This window comes from Poecilia reticulata, chromosome 13, assembly GCF_904066995.2.
Source record: "Poecilia reticulata chromosome 13, P_reticulata-male-v2, whole genome shotgun sequence".
NCBI classification, from domain to species: Eukaryota; Metazoa; Chordata; class Actinopteri; order Cyprinodontiformes; family Poeciliidae; genus Poecilia; species Poecilia reticulata.
Genome location: NC_088842.1, coordinates 2,899,497 through 2,921,864, shown reverse-complemented (window position 1 = coordinate 2,921,864; position 22,368 = coordinate 2,899,497). Strand labels below are relative to the sequence as shown.

The 22,368-nt window shown below is 41.9% G+C and overlaps 2 protein-coding genes and 1 pseudogene across 2 annotated transcripts in view; 2 read left to right on the top strand and 1 right to left on the bottom strand.

Moving 5' to 3' along the window:
• Window positions 1–4,178, top strand: part of brip1 (BRCA1 interacting helicase 1) — a 93,777-nt gene extending 89,599 nt beyond the window's left edge. The window contains exon 25 of the mRNA XM_008425200.2: window positions 4,010–4,178. Within this exon, the coding sequence (XP_008423422.2) occupies window positions 4,010–4,093 (84 nt within the window). The 3' untranslated portion in view covers window positions 4,094–4,178. The remainder of the gene's footprint in view (window positions 1–4,009) is intronic.
• A 2,554-nt stretch (window positions 4,179–6,732) lies between these two features.
• Window positions 6,733–22,368, bottom strand: part of tbx4 (T-box transcription factor 4) — a 31,536-nt gene continuing 15,900 nt past the window's right edge. The window contains exons 5-9 of the mRNA XM_008425199.3: window positions 22,058–22,205; window positions 10,736–10,888; window positions 9,185–9,273; window positions 8,385–8,620; window positions 6,733–8,299 (exon numbers count right to left, since the gene is read on the bottom strand). Coding sequence (XP_008423421.1) covers window positions 7,635–8,299; window positions 8,385–8,620; window positions 9,185–9,273; window positions 10,736–10,888; window positions 22,058–22,205 — 1,291 coding nt within the window. The 3' untranslated portion in view covers window positions 6,733–7,634. The remainder of the gene's footprint in view (window positions 8,300–8,384; window positions 8,621–9,184; window positions 9,274–10,735; window positions 10,889–22,057; window positions 22,206–22,368) is intronic.
• On the top strand, window positions 15,376–18,190 carry LOC145554605 (uncharacterized; annotated as a pseudogene).

Genomic DNA, 22,368 nt, shown 5'->3' with positions numbered 1-22,368 from the left:
TTTAAAAATTAAAAAGTTTGGTGTGCAAAAGTATTCATCCCCCTGAGTAAATACTTTGTGGAACCACCTTTGGCTGCAATTACATCTGCTTGTCTTTACGGTTTGTCTCTACCAGCTTTGTGACATTTTTGCTCTGTCTTTTTTGCAAATCATTTCCAGCTCAGTCAGATTAGATGGAGAATGTTGGTGAACAGCATTTTCCTGATCTTGCCACAGATTCTGGTTTTGGTTTAGGTCTAGACTTTGACTGAGCCATTCTAACACATAAATATGCTTTGCTTTAAATCATTCCATTGTAGCCTGGCTTTATATTTAGGATGTTTGTCCTGCTGGAATCTGAACCTTCGCAACGTTTTCTTCCAGCGTTGCTCTGTATTCGATTCCATTCATCTTCCCATCAACTCTGACCGTCTTCCCTGTCCCTGCTGAAGAGAAGCACCCAGAGCATGATCCTGCCACCACCATATTTGACAATGGGGATGGTGTGTTCAGAGTGATGTGCAGTGTTAGATCTCCTCAATACACCACGTTTTGCATTTTGGCCAAAAAGTACACTTTTGTTCTGGTCTGACCAAAGCTCTTTCTCTTTCTATGTTCGACTTTCTCTTCTTGCCACTCTTCCATAAAGATCATTTGTTCAGTGATGACTAATAGTTGTCCTGTGGAACAGATTCCTCCTCTGAGCTGTTTGTCTCTCCATCTGGTCCAGAGTCACCATGAGCCTATTGGCTGCATGTCTGATCAGAGCTCTCCTTGTTCAGCCTGGAGGTTTAGGTGGACGGCTTTGTCTTAGTAGATTTACAAGTTTTGTTCTCAATGTGCTAATAGCGGAGAAACAACTTAAGGTTACATTAAAACTATCTGCTGTCATCGGTGGCTATGCTAACTAGCCTGATTATTCATGTCAGATTCCACTGGGGGGAACCAGCTATAGGATAGCAGAGAGCAAGGGAGAAGGTTTGATCAGTGTGTACACGAGGGTGATGGTCAGAGCTAAGACCCTCCTCCTGGCTCTGATTGGTTGTTTCTGGCAGGAAATGGTATATTTCCGCTGTTGACAGCAAGACCAGAGGGAGAAGAGGAAGTTGATTCTTTCACAGATTATCTTTCTCATACCATACTGTCAATACATAGTAAACATTTTAACAAATACATAAAAATATGTTTATAAAAGTTATGTACTTCAGTTTTAATAGAAGCTATGTTTTTTTTGCCTGCTGGAAGCTGAACCTCCGCTCCACAAATAAATAGTTTATTTATTTCTTAGAGGTAAAAGTTGACTAACACCCATCAGCTTTAGGTTAGTAATGTCTTAAGGACTTTAGTAACAAACTTCTGTCCAGTCATTTGCTCTGAGTGGCAGTAATTTGTCCTGCAGTATCAATACATGTCTACAATTTTTTTTTTAATCCAAAAGCATCTCTTTCCCTCTTAACATGGTTGTTAACAGAAAAATCACCCCATGCATTAGTTCGTCCAGTCTCAACTGTTTAAGTTAATTTTTATCAGGATCTCCACAAGATTCACCTTAAAGTTTTGAGCAGCAACAGAACTTGAAACATTAAAATCGTATTTTGGCTGCTCTTCACGCCTTGCCTGATAAATCCAAAACAGAACTGAAAATTATTTTTCTTCTCACAAATAAAGAAGCAGTGGATTCTGTGCTAGTATGGCTCTATATTTTACCAGTAAAACAGTTCATTCTTTGTGAACTGACACATCATAAATAAACTGTGTAGAATTGAATTGAACATAAATATGATGGAGTTTGGACATTTAGTGCTTGAAAGGAAATGCTGTGGTGGATTTTACAGAGCGCTGTTTCAGACCTACTGAGTTACCTTCCATTTCTAACCTGAAAAAGAGCAGAAGGAAGGAAAGAACCTTACCAGGCCACAGCTATGTCTGAACTGTGTCATACGGATTAAAGGAAATTGGGCTGGCAGGGGATTTCAGTTACCTGGTGTCCCGCCAGGCTGCTGCGCTTGTTAATGTAACACATTAATATACCTCTAGAATACAGGACTATCAGTATGATTATAAAATGCTTGTGTTTAATATTAGTACCTTTTTTAAATATACAATATGATATCACAGTAGGGAAGAGTAGCTCTACATTTGGAGTGTTTATTGTTTCTCATATAAAATCTGAATTTTTATTCTTTAGGAATGCACATAAAACATACATATATATATGTGTGTGTGTGTGTAAATGTTTTATGTGAAAGAAACTAGAATACTACTATATACACATAGCAAGGCACAAATATATTGTATAAAATGCATTTAAATGTATATAATACACATACAAAAGTAGAAATAAATACAATTAAAATAAATTGCACTGATAATCATACATTTACAAAATTATGTGTACTTTGCATTTTCATCGAGCGGCAAATTTTACTGGAAAACTGTCAAGAAACAGCTAAAAAAAATGTATTAAAACAATTTACAACATCACACTTCAGAAAACATTAAATTGCACAGTTGTTATAAAAACGTTCTACCTTTTGTAAAATAAGACAAAAATAGGCTACAGATTTTACTTCACAACTGTTTACTAGAGGGGCAGCTAATCCCGCCCTAGAGGAGAAGCCGCCCTGAGCAGCTACCCACTTTACTCATAACTGAAATTGCTACTGGGGCCAGATTGATTTGGATAGCTCCATTCATTATTGAAATCATTTCAAAATGGCCACTTTGTATTTATTCAGGTTTGTCTGATATTAAAATGAATCTGATGATTTGAAGCCTTTAAGTGTGAAAAAGAAGAATTAGAAGAAACCAGCAGGGGGCAGATAGTTTTCACATCAGTTTATTTCCAGTACAGAAATAAATAAAGTGCCTCTCTGCTTCCTGGATGATTAATCCAATAACTCCTCGTAACAACTATTCGTTTTTCAGATGCTTTTATCCAAAGCCAGTTTAAAACACGCAGATCTTATTTATCCTGCAGATTTAGCTGTGGTGCAGATCGCTTCCAGCCATCTGCATGTTTGATCACACACGCTAAGAGTTTAATGTCCCTCCATCGGAGCTTTGAACCCTCCCGGTGCCCTTTTGGCCCAGTTCTCCAGCCTCCCGTGCCTCTGAGCTGGGCTCCCTGTTGTAATCCCTCTGTGACTCTTATGTTCTTCTGGCCTCCAGAACACCATTAATCTTTTTTTATGAAGGAGCATAACAAAGATGTCTTGGGAAAAGCTGCACATGCTCATTATGTTTTACTTAGCTGTAAATGTGACCTTTTGTTTGTGACACATGGACGGTGAGCTGGCGTGAAGCTTTATGTCTCCTAGACTCTCTCTGATCCACATGTAGAAACAAAACATTTCTGCATGTGGATCAAATCAAAATCATCCACTAATTGACTATTTACAGGGCTCCAGAAAAGCCCTAATGGATTTGATATTAAATCCCTCTTAGATATTTAAAGTGTCCCTTTGGAGTGGCTTGCTGAACAGCCAAAGCCCTTTCTTTTTTACAAGAAGGCCAATTTAAGCCCATCATTGTGTCGGAATGGAGCAGCCAAGCCTAGGCGGCTGTTAGGTGGGATTATGGGACGACAGTAGGGAAGGGCAGCACGATGCAGGGGAGAGGGAAACAGCCCGTTCTACCATCAATGACTTCCAGATGGGCTCTAATACCCAGGTCCTCTTACTGAAGATACACACGCAGCATGCTTACTCTGCGCTCCATGAGGGGCTCAAACATGGGATTTTTCTAATGAGAGTGACTGGGCTTTTATGTGAAAAGTCAGATAACATAAATTTCAATATGGCTTTCCTGCTCTTTAATGCACCATTAAAGCTTTGACAAAAAAAACTTAGTCTATTAACCAAAGTCAGGGATCTTTGGTGTCAGCTACTTTCCTTTTGATGTGAAGGGAACCTCACCTGAAACTCTGCAGGTTTTACTGCTGGATTTCAGCAAAGAAGTTCAAGAAAATAGTAAGGTAATATCTTAATGTTTAATTGAAAATCTAACTTTATCCTTTTGTTGTTTGCAGATGTGGCTGGCCCCAGCTGCGGTCCACCTCTGCTCTTTGATTTCTGGAAAAACTGAAATGGAGGATTTTTCTTCGGAGCATTGAACACACCATTTAGGTTGCTTTTGTCTTCATTTGTACTTTGTCGCTTTCACATAAATACCATCAATTAGTAAATGTTTTATCGTCAGTTGGTATTGTTTGTCATTTGTGTTGTACAGAATTCTTATTTTTTATTATTTTTATAAGACTCAGATCAGATGTAAAGTTGAGATTAGGAGTGATGATCCAGGTGAGAGAGGCGTACCTGCAGCTCCTCTTCCACTGCACAGGGCAGACATCAGCAGATGCAGACAGTGTAGTGGTCAGAGGGAATGATGTCATTTACATGCTGACCGCTGACTTAGTCTGAACAGCTAGTCCACTTTCAGCACCACTGGTTCCAGCAGTATGGTGCTGCGGACCCTTTAATGAAACAGGATGGTTTGTTTTTGATTGTTGGATTATTAATACTAGTTTTTTGCTGGTTATTGCTTTATATGTGCTTGTATATAATATATATATATAGCTTTTTTTGCTTTAGTTTAAAAACCAGGATGCTTAATTTTTTTCTATGACTGATTAATTTTTTTCTAAAGTGATTCTTGCCTGAATTGTGACATAAAACATGGATGAAATTTCATTTTAACTGCTCAGAAAAATATTCTGAAATTTGTACACTAAATAGAAGTATGATTTACACCAACAACAACAAAAACCCAGTGTGAGTGTTTATGTAAAGTTGGTCATGGCAAGAAACTGTGCTTTACTCATCCCAGGTATCCCTGATCTTTTATCTGGTTCCACATTTGAAGATTGCCAGTTGATGATTTGTTGATTGCTCTGAGAGCAGAACTCCCTTCATGTGAACTGCATGAACAGCTGAGAGGGAGATAAAGGAAGAGGTGCTGATGTAAAACAGAATCTGGTGGCTGCATAACTCATGATCCAACAGGAGGTAAAGCAGCACACAGCGCTCTGATCATCCCATTCTGCTGTCACTTCTCTCCTTTCAGCAGACTTTTTACAACTTCACTTTTAATTGCAATCTAATTCACATTTTGACTCACATTAGTACTAAACTATAAAAAATGCTTTGTGATTGTGCAAGGAATCACAAAGAAATTATTTTTAAATGACAGAAATAACCTCTCATGCGCTTAAACCACACCAGGAAGTGTGGTTTACGTTTGAATTTAACTCTTTACACATCTTCTACATTCTCACAGTGTTGTTGAGTATTTTTTTATTGTTAGAGAAGAAAAAAAATGAGCAGAACAGTGTAAACATTTTTCTCTCTTTATTTAAACTGACTTTAGTTTCCCAGTTTTATTTTTTTAAAACTACTGCGAATGAATATGAAAAGGTTGGGAAAAGGACTGTTATAATCTTTTTTACTTCAATAATACTGAATGCATATCACCAGGTTGTAAAGAACGTATCTGTAAAAATTCAGGAATTTTCCGTTTCTAACATTTTTCAGAGGTGCAATCTGGAATTCCTAGACCTTAAATGTTTGACATGGCTTAAGCAGCCAGGATCCTCTGGCAATAGGGAAGGAATCTGAGCTGTGTGGTGACAGTCACACCACGCTCAGTCCAGTAGGAAAATAACACCAAATAAAGCTGACTGGAAATTAAATGGTTAGAATCAAACTGCTGGAAGAGACATGAACTTGTACAAATATGCTGTTAACAAGTGCAAAACTACTCTGCTTATGCACACAGTTTTATTTGTATAGTTACTTTTTCTTTTTTATATAAAATTTGGTTAGAAACACCACTTTAATGTTCTGAGTGTTTGACTGCTAGTCTTCCAAATAAACAAAGGAGAGGAACCTATCAGTTCCTTTTGCTCTGAATGACAAGCAAATGAATTGTTATAATGATAAACTCTGGATTTGGATGCAGAATTTTTGTTTGGCTGATTAATTTAATGCTTTGACCCACTGATTCTAATTTCTAAGAGTTATAATATAAGAAAGGCCTTATCTTTTCTTTCCTTCCTGCATCACATTTGGAGAAGTCCTGGAGGATGTAGTCCTTTACCTAAGCTCAGATGTCCAGAGGTCAAGCTAAATAAAAATATGTTGATTCTGCATCTTTATCAATCATTCAGTTAGTTGTGAAACAGTGACATATCAACCTGTCTGCAACAGCTTTTCATATTTAAAATCTATAATTATTTTAAATCCATTTAAATGTTATTATTCTATGTTTCTCACAGGCACTAAGTTTATTACCAAAATCCAAACTGACACATTTTAACCTGAAAACAAAGCCATTATTATTCTTTATTTATTAATGCATTGTTTTTATTTTTATTTTATCAGAACTGCAAATATATAATTATACTGGGAATACTTGGGAACCCTGTATTATAGAGAGTCACCTGTCATGGTATCACTAAACGCATCCAGGTGTCATGGCATTAATACTTAAGGTGTTTCTCAATAATATATTCAATAACTTGACAACAGCATTATGTAACAAGGCATTCTAGGAAAACATATCGTGGCATTAAAGGTGAAGTATCCAGCTTTTATAAGAAATATGCTTTTTGCATATTTGTTGAAACTGTCTCCATGTGGTGTCAGTATGTAGTGAGACAGATAGTCTGTGAAAAGATCAATCTGATGCATTTTCTCCAGAATACAGTTGTGCATTCTGGAGAAATGCACCACTCACGACCAAAACAGCCTATCAGAGCCAGGAGGAGGGTCTTAGCGCTATCAATGGATCCCATGTACTTGCTGCTAAATGTGCTAATGGTGGAGAAACAATTTCTCATTCCAGGTAAACCGTTTAGTCAATGATGATTTATTGTCATACCAGCTAGCATTTGCTTGTTTGTAGTATGAAATTTGGACTCATGTCCCAGATCAAGAAGCCTAATAAATAAATAATAGAGTATATCATCCACAGTCATGGCTGGCCATGCTAACTAGTTTTAGCATTAAGGACAGGCTGTGCTAGCTGCAGCATAGCAGTGAGCAATGGGGAAAGACAGAAGGAGGGATGAGCAGCACCACATAGAGGATGATTGGCAGAACTAAGATACCTTTGAGGTCTGACTGGTTGTTTCTGGGAGAAGGCAGAGGAGCTAAAAAAATTTCACAGATCTGTCTCACAGCACACTGTCACAACATGGCACAACTTTTTCAACAAATATGTTAAAAATATTTTTATACAAGTTGCGTACCGCAACTTTAAAAGGCAACTCAGAAAATATTGATAGTAATATCATTGACCATTTTCCCTTTCTATGCTTTCTTCATCTTCCTGCTTCCATATTTTGTGTATCTCGTCCTGGCTTGTTGTTGTGACCTGGGTGTGTGTTAGACACTTTGTGCTCCTCACACACACAGTTTGCATTCGAGTCTCAGAGTCATCTTCAGTCTTTGCAGCATCTGTTATATACCAATATAAGTGGAGAGGTGGGCACTGACAGTTCAGTATACAGGCTGTATAGATTACAGATGTGCAGTACAGTTCAACAGAGACCATGACTGCTGTTCAGTATCATTGTACTTCAGTATCTTCAGCCGTTCTGGGCTTTCAGAAACTTTTCATGACGTCTCACATGAAGAGAGGGGTTTATCCACACATTAGCTGTCGGTCCAGTGACTTCCTGCATTACTTAGCCCCACTTGGTACTGATGGGAGGAATCTCGGATAGGCATCATTCTGTGGCTAGAACACGCTGAATACTCTTTCAGAGGCTGGAGTGGGGAGCCTGACTTTTTGTGGTACAAAGGTTGATGACTTATTACATCACTGGAACCAGTGAGAACTGGAGAGCAGGACGAAGAGGAGGATGACTGCGGTATGACCGGCAGACCTCTCTGAACCACAGCTGAATTGTAGACGCCCAGGTCGGCCTGCGGACGGGGTAACATCGCTGAGGCGGGCTGTGGCAGCACGGGGTGGACGGCTGAGGCATTGGAGAAGTGGTGAGAGGTGAAGGGCTGGTACGGGACGGCCTCCACGCCATAGTGGGAATATGACTGCATGGGGGCCCACATGCTGCAGTTAACAGAAGGAGAGATGGTCCGCTCGTCTTTCTCTGCCACCCCCGGCCCCGCTCCGGGCTGGGCCTCCATCCCGCTGTACATGCAAGCTTCTCTGGCAGTGATGGCTTCGCCGCAGTAGGGACGAGGGAGCAAGGGTGACTCGTAGGAGGGAGCAGAACGGAAGAAATGCTCCTCTGACATCACCGATGACGACTCCAGATATGGTTGCTTGCGTCCAAGCTCCAAGTGTCGGCTGTTATCTGCAGAGCAAAAGAGTCAACTGACATGTGGACCGCTCCATACTGTTTGTTTTTGTATTATTTCCTTATAAAAACAGTAACGTACCTCTGTGTTTGAAGCAGTGGTAAACTAGACTGGGATCTCTGCTCTGAGGAAAGTGATTGGAGAGAGAATCCTGGGATTCTAAGTTTGACAGAGAAACTCCTGTGTCATACGGATAAGAAGACAGGACCTGAGCATGGCTGGTCAATACTCCAGCCCGGAGCTTCCCTGCCAGGTGGCTGTGTGAGGAGATGATCCTCTGACGAACCATGTTCTTAGAAATGACTGGATAATCTTTCCTAAACATCAGGAACAGAACGGCTTTGTCAGACATTCATTGAAAAGTCAACATTTTCAAAGAGAAGTACAGACGTCTGTCCAAAACAGTCTTATAGAACTAAAAAGTATGCTGATATCAAGGGTATGAGTTAGGGGTGCACCAATGAATCGGCCCTGAGTTTCTTGATTTTGGGAATCCGTGATCAGCTGATACTTACTGCCGAATTTGTCCACTGATCATATCAACCTTGGCAAAGGTCTGAAAATCAGCCACCGTCTTCTTTTGCTCTGCCATGAGAGAGTCTGACTGACAGACCTGCCCACCAGGTCGTGTCAGCACATGTGCTGTTAACTATAGTCACCCCACTGTTGTCAACTCAGTGACTTCCTTAATATATTTAGCAACGTTTCAGACAAAAAAATCAGTATCGGCCAAAATCAGAATCTGTAGATCAGGATTTTTAAGGATTGGTAATTGGCAATCGGCCAGAAAACTGCAAACAGTGCAACCATAGAGTTAGATGTAATATGTTAAAGGATTTATGAGATAATTTCTTCACTGGTGGCTTACTGCAGAAACGTACCCCTCTAGTCTGGAAGCACGCAGGTCTCCTTCTTCACTGCCTCGGAACCCTTTAGCAAAGGGGTTGTTTTCAATCTTCAGTTGAGTGATCTAAAAAAAACATTTTAGTACAACTCTTAGACTTTTTGGGTTAAATCAGTAAGTAAGCCAATAATTAGAACTGATAAGCAAATTTGCTGTGTTGAACAGGAGCTCAGCAACTCTTCAAATGTCATAGCAGTAGAAGTGTTTTGTTTCTATAGTTAACAAATCTCAAATTTAATCAGAAACTGAGATCTAAGATTCCGACATGGAATGCGGGGTGGGACCCCTGACTCATCTCTTATCCAACTCTTCAGGAAGCTGCAGACATGCTAAGTCATTAAGCTGTAAAGGAAGCATCTGTGGTTGAACATTCGTCAACCACAGGAGTGTTGAATCAGTGTGACATTGTAATGCAATACAGAGCAGCAGCACAGTCTGCAGCTACCAACAGCAGAGCCATCTAATCTAATCTAATAAATATTGGGATCAGCAGACTAATGCAGATACTACCATGTTAGTTAGGATACACAATAACTTTTCTTGTATTTAAAGCACTGCATAAAACATTGCTTCCAAATATAGGGGGAATGCCACACTTGCTGAGAAGAATGTTGCTGAATTGTTTCTTTCTCCATTTAAAAAATTGCTCTGTCTACATAATTGTCAAAAGTTTTGACAAAAATACTGAAATACATGTACCTATTGTTGAAACCAAAAGTTTAGATAAAATAATTAAAAAGACACATACACCTTTCTTTATCATTGTCTGAAGTTAAATCAAAGCAAACTTGTCTTGTTAAATGTCAGTTAGAATCACCAAAATTATTTATTTTTGCCAAAAGGTACAATACTGTGAGAAACAATGTTAAAAATGTATTTAATAATGTCTTCAAAATCCAAACATTACATAAAGAATTATTACTGTCTCTTTAAACAATGGGGGAAAGCCCAGATGATAATGTCATGTCTTTGGAAGCTTCTGATAGGTTAACTGACACATTTGTGGATGTAGTCTAACATCTCATCTTCATCTCTGCAGACATGCTCTATGGTCTCATGTAACTGAAGTGGAACAGTTTGGTCCCAATGACCATCGATCCATTTGGAAGAAAAATGGAGAGGCTTGTACCACCCTAATTATGATGGTGATTTTCGAATCGTGGCTTTGAAAAAGGTTATGATGAAAAGATGTTACCTGGATAGGAAAATTATTTGCACCGCCGTTTTGATGAAACAAAGCTTAACTTTTAGTGGTCAAATGGACCAAAGTTCAGTGTAAATAGCCAAGATTTTTTTTTGTCTACATTTAAAACCAGATGTATTTATGATTTAATACAAATAAAATTATATTAATTAAATAATATTTTTTCAGGGTTTTTAATGATTGGTAATCGTCAGTCGGCCAGAAAATTGCAGTTGGTGCACCACTGGTTATGTTTTCTGGACATTCTAAGCAAATCTATAGATTTTTATTACTCAGATCTGTGGCTGTTGACTGTGTGGAGAATAAAAAGTCAGGTTTGTATACCTTATGATTCTGATAAGATGTTACTGAGATGAAGGCCGTCTCATGGAAGACGTGAGAACAGTAGGCAGTGTTCTTTGATCCAAAGGCGTTGTTTTCATCAGCTTTGACAATGTGAAGCCTGGGCTGGTACTTATGCATGGAGTTAAGGATGATCTAGGAAAGTGAAAATTTAGTTGAAGCCACAGAGGAACAGAACATAAATCTAAAACATTTTCTTGGGTTGTTTAGCTTTCTACATCCGGTTTTATAGAGACAGTGGTAAGCAAATCAAAAACCTACGCAAAGATTATTCATTGACACTGATTAAATAAGCCTGTGACGTGAAGACATTTGTTATGTCAGAATTAACTGTGTTCAGAGAATCCAACGGGTTGTTCCTACAGAGCAATATTTGCATCTTTTTAGCCTGTAAAATCAGCAGCGCTAGTTGTGTAGCTCTGTAGTTCTGTAAAAAAGAAAAACTGGAAAACATGATAATACACATAATGATTCACACTGAGATCAGTTTAATAAGCTGTGTTGTGTTGAAAGCGTGTATAAGTTTAACTTAAGCTATTGTTTATGACACAGGTTTGCACAAAGGTGAGACCATGTCTCTGTGACAGACCCCAACTTGTTTACACTGTATGCACATTAGGAAAGTTTTAGTTTTGATCATATCATCATTTTCATGCATATTTTCCATCTCCAAGCTGTATAAACTTGAATGCTTATATAAACGTAACAGTTGATGTCTATTTGTTTAATCTTTAGGGTGGGGCCTAAGGAGATCAACATACCAAGGTGTGCAGAATTATTAGGCAGCTTCTTTTCCTCAGGCAAAATGGGCCAAAAACTAGATTTAAGTGACTCTGAAATGTCCAAAACTGTAAAAAGTCTTTCAGAGGGATGCAACACTCTTCAAATTGGTAGAGCTTATTAACATTTTGGATTCACTGAGCATGTTGTAGTTGTTCAACAATAAAACTAATCCTCAAAACTACAACTTGTGTAATAATTGTGCACACAGTGTACTATGTACTGTGGTTACTATGGTTACAGACCGCATACTAGAGCAAAGTTCCCAAAGTTACCTGTCTCAGACTCTGACAGGTGATGGTGGTTAAATATGTGGTTGGTAGGTGATGTATGCCCTTATTTCTGTGATTCATCTTTGATACAGTACAGGTGAATTTCAGAGCTGTTGGATCAAATCTATATCAGACAGAAAACCAAGTGTTTCCTGTTAAATATTTCTTTGAATCTGGCGCTTTTGAGCAGAAAGCTGTTGGAGTCATTGGGATGAGTGGTGAACTCCATTTTTGCATATTTCATCTGACTTGATGGGGACTCTGAGAGCTGTGTAGCAGGTGGTGTGTGTTGTGCGTTTAGGTTGTTAGGTGGCTGCAGGTCAGCTGACTGACATCCCTCTGCTCACCGCAGCTCCATGCTGTGCCCAGTCAGGCATTAGCAGCAGTAGAGCAGGGTCACCACTGGTCCAGCACTGTCAGCAATGATGAACATCAAGCTGCGCTCTCTTCCTCCCTTTCTAGACTCTCCTGAGAAGCCTTCACCTCAAGGGGGCTCCCAAAGAGAGGCAAAGGTTGAAAAGGCTGTGGGCTGCTACACTTTGCTCGAATACTGAACTACTCCTTCCTCATTTTCTCCTCTTGCTGAGGGAGACTGAAATAAGCTCAGTATTTTCCTACCTCTGCTCTGCTGTCTGTGGGTGATACTGAAACTCCTGCACCGCCAGTGGCTAAAGAAAAAGATTAGCCTTGTGTGTGTTTTTTTTTTTCATTTACCAGGATGTTAGTTTTGGATAAGTTGAAAAGTTATTTTATACTAAGAACCCTAATCCTGCCACAATACTTAAGTTGCAATTGATATTCTTCAATTTACAAGTTGGAGTTGTGTGACAGAATGCGTGAAATTAAACTCAGTAGAAAGATATAATAGTGTGATTTAATTCAGTTATTTTATTTGTCTCAGAAAATAAAATCATCCAGATACATATCTTCAAAGAGTTGTTGTGGATGGGGTTACTGTGGGCATGAAGGAACTCCAGTAGCAGTCAGCCTTGCAACTCATATGAGAAAGACCCTTACTGAAGACTTTTGCTCAAAATCTCATCCTGCGTATGGAAAATGGAAAGTATGACACTCTCATGACTGTCATAACATAATAACAGCTTATTATCCAGAAAGCAGAGATAATATTATTCAGTAACATGTCCTGGATAAAACAGCAAGCTCTGCTAATCCATCTCATTTGCTTTGGCTGCTCCTCTTTAACTTTTGTGTGGCCGTGTGCTTAGAACGACGGCAGAGAGACATTGGAGTCTGGGATCAGATCCTTGCCTATTATGATGGATGGAAGAGATGGTTTGAACTTCCTCCAATTTACAGTAAGTTCCATAGCATCAAATTTGTGCATTACTTATGCCACGGGCAAACATTGGCAATACATAGTTATCATGTGACGTCATACTTCTGGAAACTTTGTAGCTGACTGACATTTGGATAGATATCTGTAACTAACTGCCATGACAGTGGCTATGAATAAATCAGCTAAACCATATTCTCTGTCTTAATATGGGTCAATCCCGACAGAGCAATTCTGTTTATATATCCTGCTCTTGCACATTGGTCAAGATTGTCAATATAGTTTCTTTTTGTTGGTCTTGAAGCTGAGAGTCCAAACCCTCAGTATGAGGCCAGTAGTGCAGGACATGGGGCTGGTTTTTACCAGACTTGATATCTGCAATAAGGGAAGAATATACAGTAGTTTAGCTGTAGTGTTTTGGCCGCTGCAGCTTCTGTACCCGCCGTTACCTGATTATGCAGAACTCAGGTCTCCTCTCCATACAGACAGAATGAACCAGTCAGCCATGGCAAAAAGACTTTCTGAAACACTAACATCTTCCCAAAGAGTAAATAAATAACTCAAGCAAAAGTGAAGTTCAACTTATATGAAACAAGAGAACATTTTCTGTCCGTTTTGTCAGCACCCGGTTGATTGCAGGCGCAAAGATACCATGACTACTCAGAAACATAGAATAAGAACGAAGCTAGCTAGCTGCTAGCTACCTGCTAACTTGGTCTTGAATCAGACATATTTTTTGTTGAGCATCTTTAAAAGGAAGATTTCGTTAAATATCAAAAGAAGACTCTTCCTTTTGCACATATTTTTTTAATGTTCAGTTGAACCACAGCAGTTTGTTTAATTTATGTATTGAAGTATTTTTATTTACACTTGGTAGGTAGCTGATTTCAGACAGTTAGCCAAAATTAGTTAACATTTATATTTATCTATTTTATGTTTTTGACGCACTAAACGTATTGTGAGATTTTGTATCTATTTATATATTAATATATTTTGATTCTAGTGACTGTTTATGAAGGAAAAAAAACAACTTATTTTTTAAAGTTACATATTTGTTTGACCAAAACCAAAATAAAATAAAATAAAAGGCAGAAAATGTGGAATTTCATCTGTGATAGCGTTTTCAAGTCATAAAAAAAATTATGGCAAAATGTTCTACTTAGAACATGTTTGATGTTCAGACTTGACAACAAAGATTTTAAACAGAGATTTCCAACACGGTTTCCCAGTTATATAACATTTCTCCAGTTGAGAGTGAGGAGAAGAAAACCCTGAAAGGCTTATTTACATAAAACAGCTTCCTGAAGAACACAGGGCTTAAGAGAAGTTCTAACAAAAACAAAAACTGATAAAAAAAAAACACTTGCATTTCCATCACACATCACTAAGTCTAAATATCGTTCTATTATTTTTCTTGAAACATAAATCCATATTTATATTTTATGGATTATTAGGGTCTATCACTTTATGACATGATTACTTAAATTTTTAAAGGATGAAATAACCTTTAAAATGATTGAATTAGGCCTAAGGACAAATTTAACGGGGCAGTATTTTGTAAAATCAACTTTTTTGAGCTTTACTTTAAAATGTACGTGGAATGTTGCCTTGATTTTTTCATGCATGTTTGAGAAATCCTATAATCTCCTTGGCAACCATTCAGCTGTGCAAAATGTTTAAGAGCTGCAGTTTCCAAGCTTCTGCCTCACAGAACAGCCCTCCTCATTAATCCCCCACTGAGCTCCTCAGACTAGCCAGCAGCAATTAGCAAACACCTGGTGGAACCATACATCTGCTGAGTTCATTATAGGAGCTACTTGTCAGTGAAAGGCTGGTAAAATCATTATTAAAGGGTTAATTGTTAGGTTCTGTGTTTTTCTGGGTATTGAGTTTCTTTCTGTGTCTAGTCCTGTTTTCCCCTGTGAGTTTCTGTGCTGTCTTGATTGATCCCAGATGTGTCTCGTACCTGTGATTACCCTAACAGTGTATTTAGTCCCACATGTTGTCTGTGTTCCTCATCGGGTCCTCGTCAATGTTACGTCTATTGTCCATCGTGTTTTCTGCCATCTGCCAGATTTCTGTGTTCCTGAGTTCTCTGGATTTATCTTTAAATTCTTCATAAAATGTCTGCCTGGGCCTATGAGCGTCATTCTCATCGAAACCATATCACTTCATGACAGAAGGACCCGACCAGTTCCAGTGGCGCAACTACACATTATTCAGGTGGATTCGAAAACATAGAGCTTCCGAGCTTCCTAGTGCCTCCTCCGAGTGCCATGGAGCAGCCCCCAGAGTCTGATGCTTCCCTGCCTCCCTGTGCTCCTCTCAAGCCGCTCTGGAGTTTCCAGAGTTCGCTGATTTGGCTCCGCCCCCTGAGTTCGCCAGTGCTCCGCCTCCCTGCGCTCCAGAGCCTGCAGCTGGCTCTCCAGCCGGCCCTCCGGAGCCTCCACAGCTCTGCTTCCTGTGCCGGCGGCGCCCGCCGGACTGTTCCTCTTGGACTGAGTTTTGTTTTGCTGTGGACTCTTTCTGCAGCACTTAAGGTTCCTAAGAGCACAGTGGCCTCCATAATCCTTACATGGAAGAAGTTTGGGATGACCAGAACTCTTTCATCCAGCCAAATTGTGCAATTGTGGGAGAAGAGCCTTGGTGAGAGAGGGAAAGAAGAAGAAGCCAAAGGTCTGAGCTCCAGAGATGGAGAAAGTTCCACAAAGTCAACTATCACTGCAGCCCTCCACCAGTCAGGGTTTTATGTCAGTGGCTGGATGAAATCCTTGTCCCAATCGCCGTGCTTCCATCAAATAAGACATGTGAAAGCCTGCATAGAGTTTACCAAAAGACACATGAAAGACTCACAGACAGAGAAATGAGATTCTCTGGTCTGATGAGATGAAGATTGAACTTTTTGGTGTTAATTCTAAGAAAACACTGCTCATCACCTGCCCAATACAATCCCAGGAGTAAAACGTGGTGGCAGCAGCATCATGCTATGGGTATATTTTTCAGCTGCAGGGATAAGATGACAACTGAAGCAAAGATGAAAACGGAGAGATTCTGGAAGAAAACCTCTCCCAGAGTGCTCAGGACCTTAAATGTGCCGAAGGTTCACCTTCCAACAAGACAATGACCCGAAGCACACAGCTGAAATAGCAAAGGAGTGACTTCAGAACAACTCTGAAACCATTCTTTACTGGCCCAGCCAGAGCCCTCACCTAAAACCAATTGAACATCTCTGGAGAGACCTGAAAACGGCTCCACCAATGTTCACCATCCAACCTGACAGAACTTTAGAGGATCTGCAGGGAAGAATGGCAGAGAATCCCCAAATCCAGGTGTGAAAAATTTGTTGCATCATTCCCAAGAAGACTCCTAGCTGTACTAGATCAAAAGGTGCTTCTACTCAATACTGAGCAAATTTCTATATTTCTGTTTTTTCTGTCAAGATGGGATGCTGAATGTACGTTCATGAGAAAGTTCATAATCAAAAGTTATGAACTTTTTTGATTTTTAGCAAATGGCTGCAGTGAAAGAGTAAAAAATTTGAAAGGGTCTGAATACTTTCCGTACTCACTGTATTTGAATTTCCTCAGAGTTATAATCGTGCTATTTAAGGATTAATGAGATGAAGATGAGAGGTTGTCCTATATTGTGTAATGAAGATAATGAGCAGACATGGGGATATGTTGTCCTGTGGACAGCAGCAGACCTCCTGGTCCCGCCATCCCCTGCTCGGCCTCCGACTCCTTCTGTTCTCATTACTCGACCTTTTCACTGCCCAGGCTCTCAACCCGATGTGACAACAGGCTCCACCACTGATCTGAGAGGTTATGAACCTAATGAGCCTGCCCAGTGATGAGATGGCTTCAGACAAGCTATCCCAGAGTTCCCTGGGGAGAACTGCCACAGTCACACTCCTCACACACTCTCCTATGCACTTGTTCTCTCCTTCCATTCCATCATTTAGGAGTCAGCACATGAAGAGGCCCTCCATCATGGTGCTGCTCATCTCTGGTGATGAGTTAATAATAGTTGGGATTAGGGAAAAATACTAATATTAAAACCAATAGAAATCAATATAGTGTCTTAATATGACTAGAAATACAAACTTGTGTGCGTGTGTGTGTAATAATCACCAGCAGATGTATTTTAGATAAATGACAGCACACCTGCTCAGTCCTGTCCATCCATCTGTTTGCTTGCTCCAGTCTGGGAAACATGTGATAATGTTATGTAATTTTTCAGCACAATGTTTAGGGACAAAAGCCATAATATCAGTGTCATGTTCCACTGTTATGTGCTGAGTTATTTCAAATCTTCCAGGATATAAGATGTTCATTCTCCGTCACTGTTTAGAAAAATAGAGTATAAATATCCTTTATTGTCTCATCATGGTAAATTTTTGCAACAGCATTAAAGTGAAAGACAATCAAGTCAAGTAAATAGAAAATGAAATGTATAAGAACAGAAAAAGGAAAAAATAGTGTACAGCCAGGGCAAGATTTTAACATAAATACCATGTAGTTATAAAAAAATAGCATACTTTACTTCCTTTGCTTTACTTCCAACTCTCGTGTTTTTCTTTGTGAATCCAGTTAACTTTTCTATTGTTAGTAGAGGAGCCTTGTTCTGATGACTTCCTGAATGTGGATTGAGTGAGAACCAGAGACACAGAGACAAAGGCCCAATTCAAAGGCATTGGGCATTATATTTTGTAATCTAATTTCTTTTAAGTTACCATATTTTTCGCACTATAAGGCGCACCTAAAAACCTGCAATTTCCTCAAAAGCTGACAGTGTGCCTTATAATCCGGTGTGCCCTATCTATGGACCAATACTGAGCCACAACAGGTCTAGCAACTACGGTAAGCAGCTGCCGATTTAATTTTACCCGTAGAAGAAGAAGCGTGCGGTGCATGCTGGGATAGTTGTCAGAATGCTGGTTTGTTAATAAAGTTTGACTGACCTTCCTACGGACCTGATTAATCAGGTCGTCTGCAGGTTATTTAGCACCACGCTCTCCATGAACATGCTGTGCGCGAACGGAGAAGGGTGACCATCGTCCGGCCATGCCCCGGCCCAGTTGCGGAAGGCTCTCCTCGCTGACCGAGGAGGGGAGGAGGGCGGGGAAGAGAGACAGAGACTGCGGCGATCGCAACACCAACACCGTGAGTGAAACAATGACTGGGGCAGCATACTATATAAAGTATTCGGGGACCACTTCTTTATTATTACACATCAACATTTGTATGGGACGGGTGACAACCCTAACTGTAGTGTCTACTCTATGTGCCTTATAATGCGGTGTGCTTTATATATGAAAAAAGTTTTAAAATAGGCCATTCATTGAAGGTGCGCCTTATAATCCGGTGTGCCTTATAGTCTGGTAAATACGATATATATGATACATATAGCATTTTTTTAGCAACTGAAGATAACATAAGCTGTTTCTATGTCAAATGTGCACAAATCTTTGTCTATACTCTGCTAGTATCCTAATCGCCATGCTTCCATCAAATAAGAAATTAAATTAAAATTATGCATGACTAAGCTTGTTCCACACAATAAGCCATTAAAACTCATGGAAGCGATTGATGTAAGTTTGGTAATTGAACTGTGGTGCTACACTCATCATCTATCAGCCATCAGAGGAGACCTCAGGTGGTGGAGCAACATGCCCTTTATAAGAAGCAGCTGCATCTGCAGTTTTTTGAGGAAATTGTAGTTGATGATTTTAAAGCCCTCTCCTTGGGCTGCCACCTTATCGTGGTGGAGGGGTTTGAGTGTCCCAATGATCCTAGGAGCTATGCTGTCTGGGGCTTTATGCCCCTGGTAGGGTCATTCAAGACAGACAGGTCCTAGGTGAGGAACCAGACAAAGCGCAGCCCGAAGACCCCTTATGATGGACACAAACTTTGAACTTGGTTTTCCCTCGCCCGGACGCGTGTCACCGGGGCCCCACTCTGGAGCCAGGCCTGGAGGTGGGGCACAATGGCGAGCGCCTGATGGCCGGGCTTTTACCCACGGAGCCCGGCCGGGCTCAGCCCGAACAGGAGACGTGGGTCCCCCTTCCGATGGGCTCACCACCTGTCGGAGGGGCCAAAGGGGTCGGGTGCATTGTGCTATGGGTGGCAGCCGAGGGAGGGGACCCTGGTGGTCTGATCCTCGGCTGCAGAAGCTGGCTCTTGGGACGTGGAAGGAACCGGTGGGGAAGGAACCGGAGCTAGTGTGCGAGGCTGAGAGGTTCAGGCTAGAAAGAGTCTGCCTCGCCTCGACTCATGGCTCTGGTTCTGGAACCAGTCTCCTTGAGAGGGGCTGGACGTACTTCCACTCTGGAGTTGCCCACGGTGAGAGGCGCCAGGCTGGAGTGGGCATACTTGTTGCCCCCCATCTGGGTGCCTGTACGTTGGGGTTCACCCCAGTGAACGAGAGGGTAGCCTCCCTCCGCCTACGGGTGAGGGGACAGGTTCTGACTGTTGTTTGTGCTTACGGGCCAAACAGCAGTTCAGATTGCCCACCCTTCTTGGAGTCCTTAGAGGGGGTACTGGAGAGTACCCCTCTTGGGGACTCCCTTGTTCTACTGGGGGACTTCAACGCTCATGTGGGCAATGACAGTGAGACCTGGAGAGGCGTGGTTTCGCTGAGGCAAAAACCTGGGAGTGGGAGGAGTTTGGAGAGGCCATGGAGACAGACTTCCGTACGGCTTCGAGGCGATTCTGGTCCACCATCCAGCGTCTCAGGAGGGGGAAGCAGTGCAGCACCAACACTGTTTATAGTGGGGATGGTGCGCTGCTGACCTCAACTCGGGACGTAGTGGGCCGGTGGGCGGAATACTTCGAAGACCTCCTCAATCCCACCAACATGCCTTCTGTTGAGGAAGCTGAGCCTGGGGACTCTGGGTTGGGCTCTCCAATCTCTGGAGACGAGGTCGCCGAGGTGGTCAAAAAGCTCCTCGGTGGCAGGGCCCCAAGGGTGGATGAGATCCGCCCGTAGTTCCTTAAGGCTCTGGATGTTGCAGGGTTGTGTTGGCTCACATGACTCTGCAATATCACATGGACATCGGGGGCAGTTCCCCTGGATTGGCAGACTGGGGTGGTGGTCCCCCTGTTTAAAAAGGGGGACAGGAGGGTGTGCTCCAATTATAGGGGGTGACACTCTTAAGCCTCCCTGGTAAGGTCTATTCAGGGGTCCTGGAGAGGAGGGTCCGTCGGATAGTCGAACCTCAGATTCAGGAAGAGCAGTGTGGTTTTTGTCCTGGTCGTGGAACACTGGAGCAGCTCTACACCCTCAGCAGGATCCTGGAGGGTGCATGGGAGTTCGCCCAACCGGTCTACATGCGTTTTGTGGACTTGGAGAAGGCTTTTGACCGTGTCCCTCGGGTCCGCATTGCCGGCAGTAAGTCTGGCTCGTTTCCGGTATGAGTTGGACTCCGCCAAGGCTGCCCTTTGTCACCGATTCTGTTCATTACTCATATGGACAGAATTTCTAGGCGCAGCCGAGGTGTTGAGGGGATCCGTTTTGGTGGCCTTAGGATCGAATCTCTGCTTTTTGTGGATGATGTGGTCCTGTTGGCTTCATCGGAACGTGATCTGCAGCTCTCACTGGAGCGGTTCGCAGCCGAGTGTGAAGTGGCCGGGATGAGGCTCAGAGCCTCCAAATCCGAGGCCATGGTCTTGAGCCGGAAAAGGGTAGAGTGCCTTCTCCGGGTCAAGGGGGTCGTCCTGCCTCAAGTGGAGGAGTTTAAGTATCTGGGGATCTTGTTCACGAACGAGGGAAGAAGGGAGTGGGAGATCGACAGGCGGATTGGGGCAGCGTCTGCCGTAAAGCGGGTGTTGTACCGGTCCGTTGTGGTGAAGAGAGAGCTGAGCCAAAAAGCGAAGCTCTCGATTAACCGGTCGATTTACGTTCCCACCCTCATCTATGGTCATGAGCTTTGGGTCATGACCGAAAGGACGAGATCACGGGTACAAACGGCCGAAATGGGTTTCCTCCGCCGGGTGGCTGGGCTCTCCCTTAGAGACAAGGTGAGAAGCTCAGTCATCCGGGAGGGACAAAAGTAGAGCCGCTGCTCCTCCACGTCGAGAGGAGCCAGTTGAGGTGGCTCGGGCATCTGGTAAGGATGCCTCCTGGACGCCTCCCTGGTGAGGTGTTCCGGGCGCGTCCCACCGGGAGGAGACCTCGGGGAAGACCCAGGACATGCTGGGGGGACTACGTCTCTCGGCTGGCCTGGGAACGCCTTGGGATTCCTCCGGAGGAGCTGGAAGAAGTGGCTGGGGAGAGGGAAGTCTGGGCCTCCCTTATGAAGCTGCTGCCCCCGCGACCCGATCCCGGATAAGCGGAAGAAAATGGATGGATGGATGGATGGATGGATGGATGGATGGATGGATGGATGGATGGATGGATGGATGGATGGATGGATGGATGGATGGATGGATGGATGGATGGATGGATGGATGGATGGATGGATGGATGGATGGATGGATGGATGGATTTTAAAGAAAAGCTTTGGATTCAACATGTTAGAATCCAAAGTTCTTCTGAAGAAGTCACTTCCTGTTGTCTTCTTCGTGGTTTTCGCTAGTAGTAACATCCGGCTGTTGATCATGTAACTTCTATGATGCAACAGTAAAGTGTTTCCATTGCAGTTATGTGAAATATATTTCAATATGGTTTAAAAACCACCTCATCCCAGCCCAACAACTTTTTATCAAAAATGTGAGTTTTTCAAATTCAGCTTGTATCCATTAAACAAAGTTATTTTTAGAATTTCAATTGGCACAACTCGATAGTTAGTGACTTTCTATGAGTTACTTGACTGTGCTATAAAGTGAGACTGTGTGCCTGGAACTTACTGTACATAATACTGCCCCTTTAAATTGACATTTAGATCTTCTAGAACTCACTAAGATGAGACATACATGTAAATCACTTTGTAGACCCTGATGCACTCTGTCAGGTACTCACATGTCCAAATGGGTCCAGGTGATTATTTGTTAATTTCAGCTTCTGAAATGACACCAGTTGCCTCATCCAATGAGCTCCTGTAGCAGGGGAGTCAGGATGAACGTAGAGTCTGCCTGGCATGGCAGGCTCCGCCTTCCCAGCCACCATCCTGAAAACACATTGGGATGTGAGAGGAGTGTTGATCCTTGTCATACATCGATCTGATCCAAAGAGCTGCATGAGTACCGTTTACCAGAACATACAGCATCCTCATGCATCATGGTGAAGCACCAGAAACATCATCAATATAATTATCTAACTTAATATGTTGC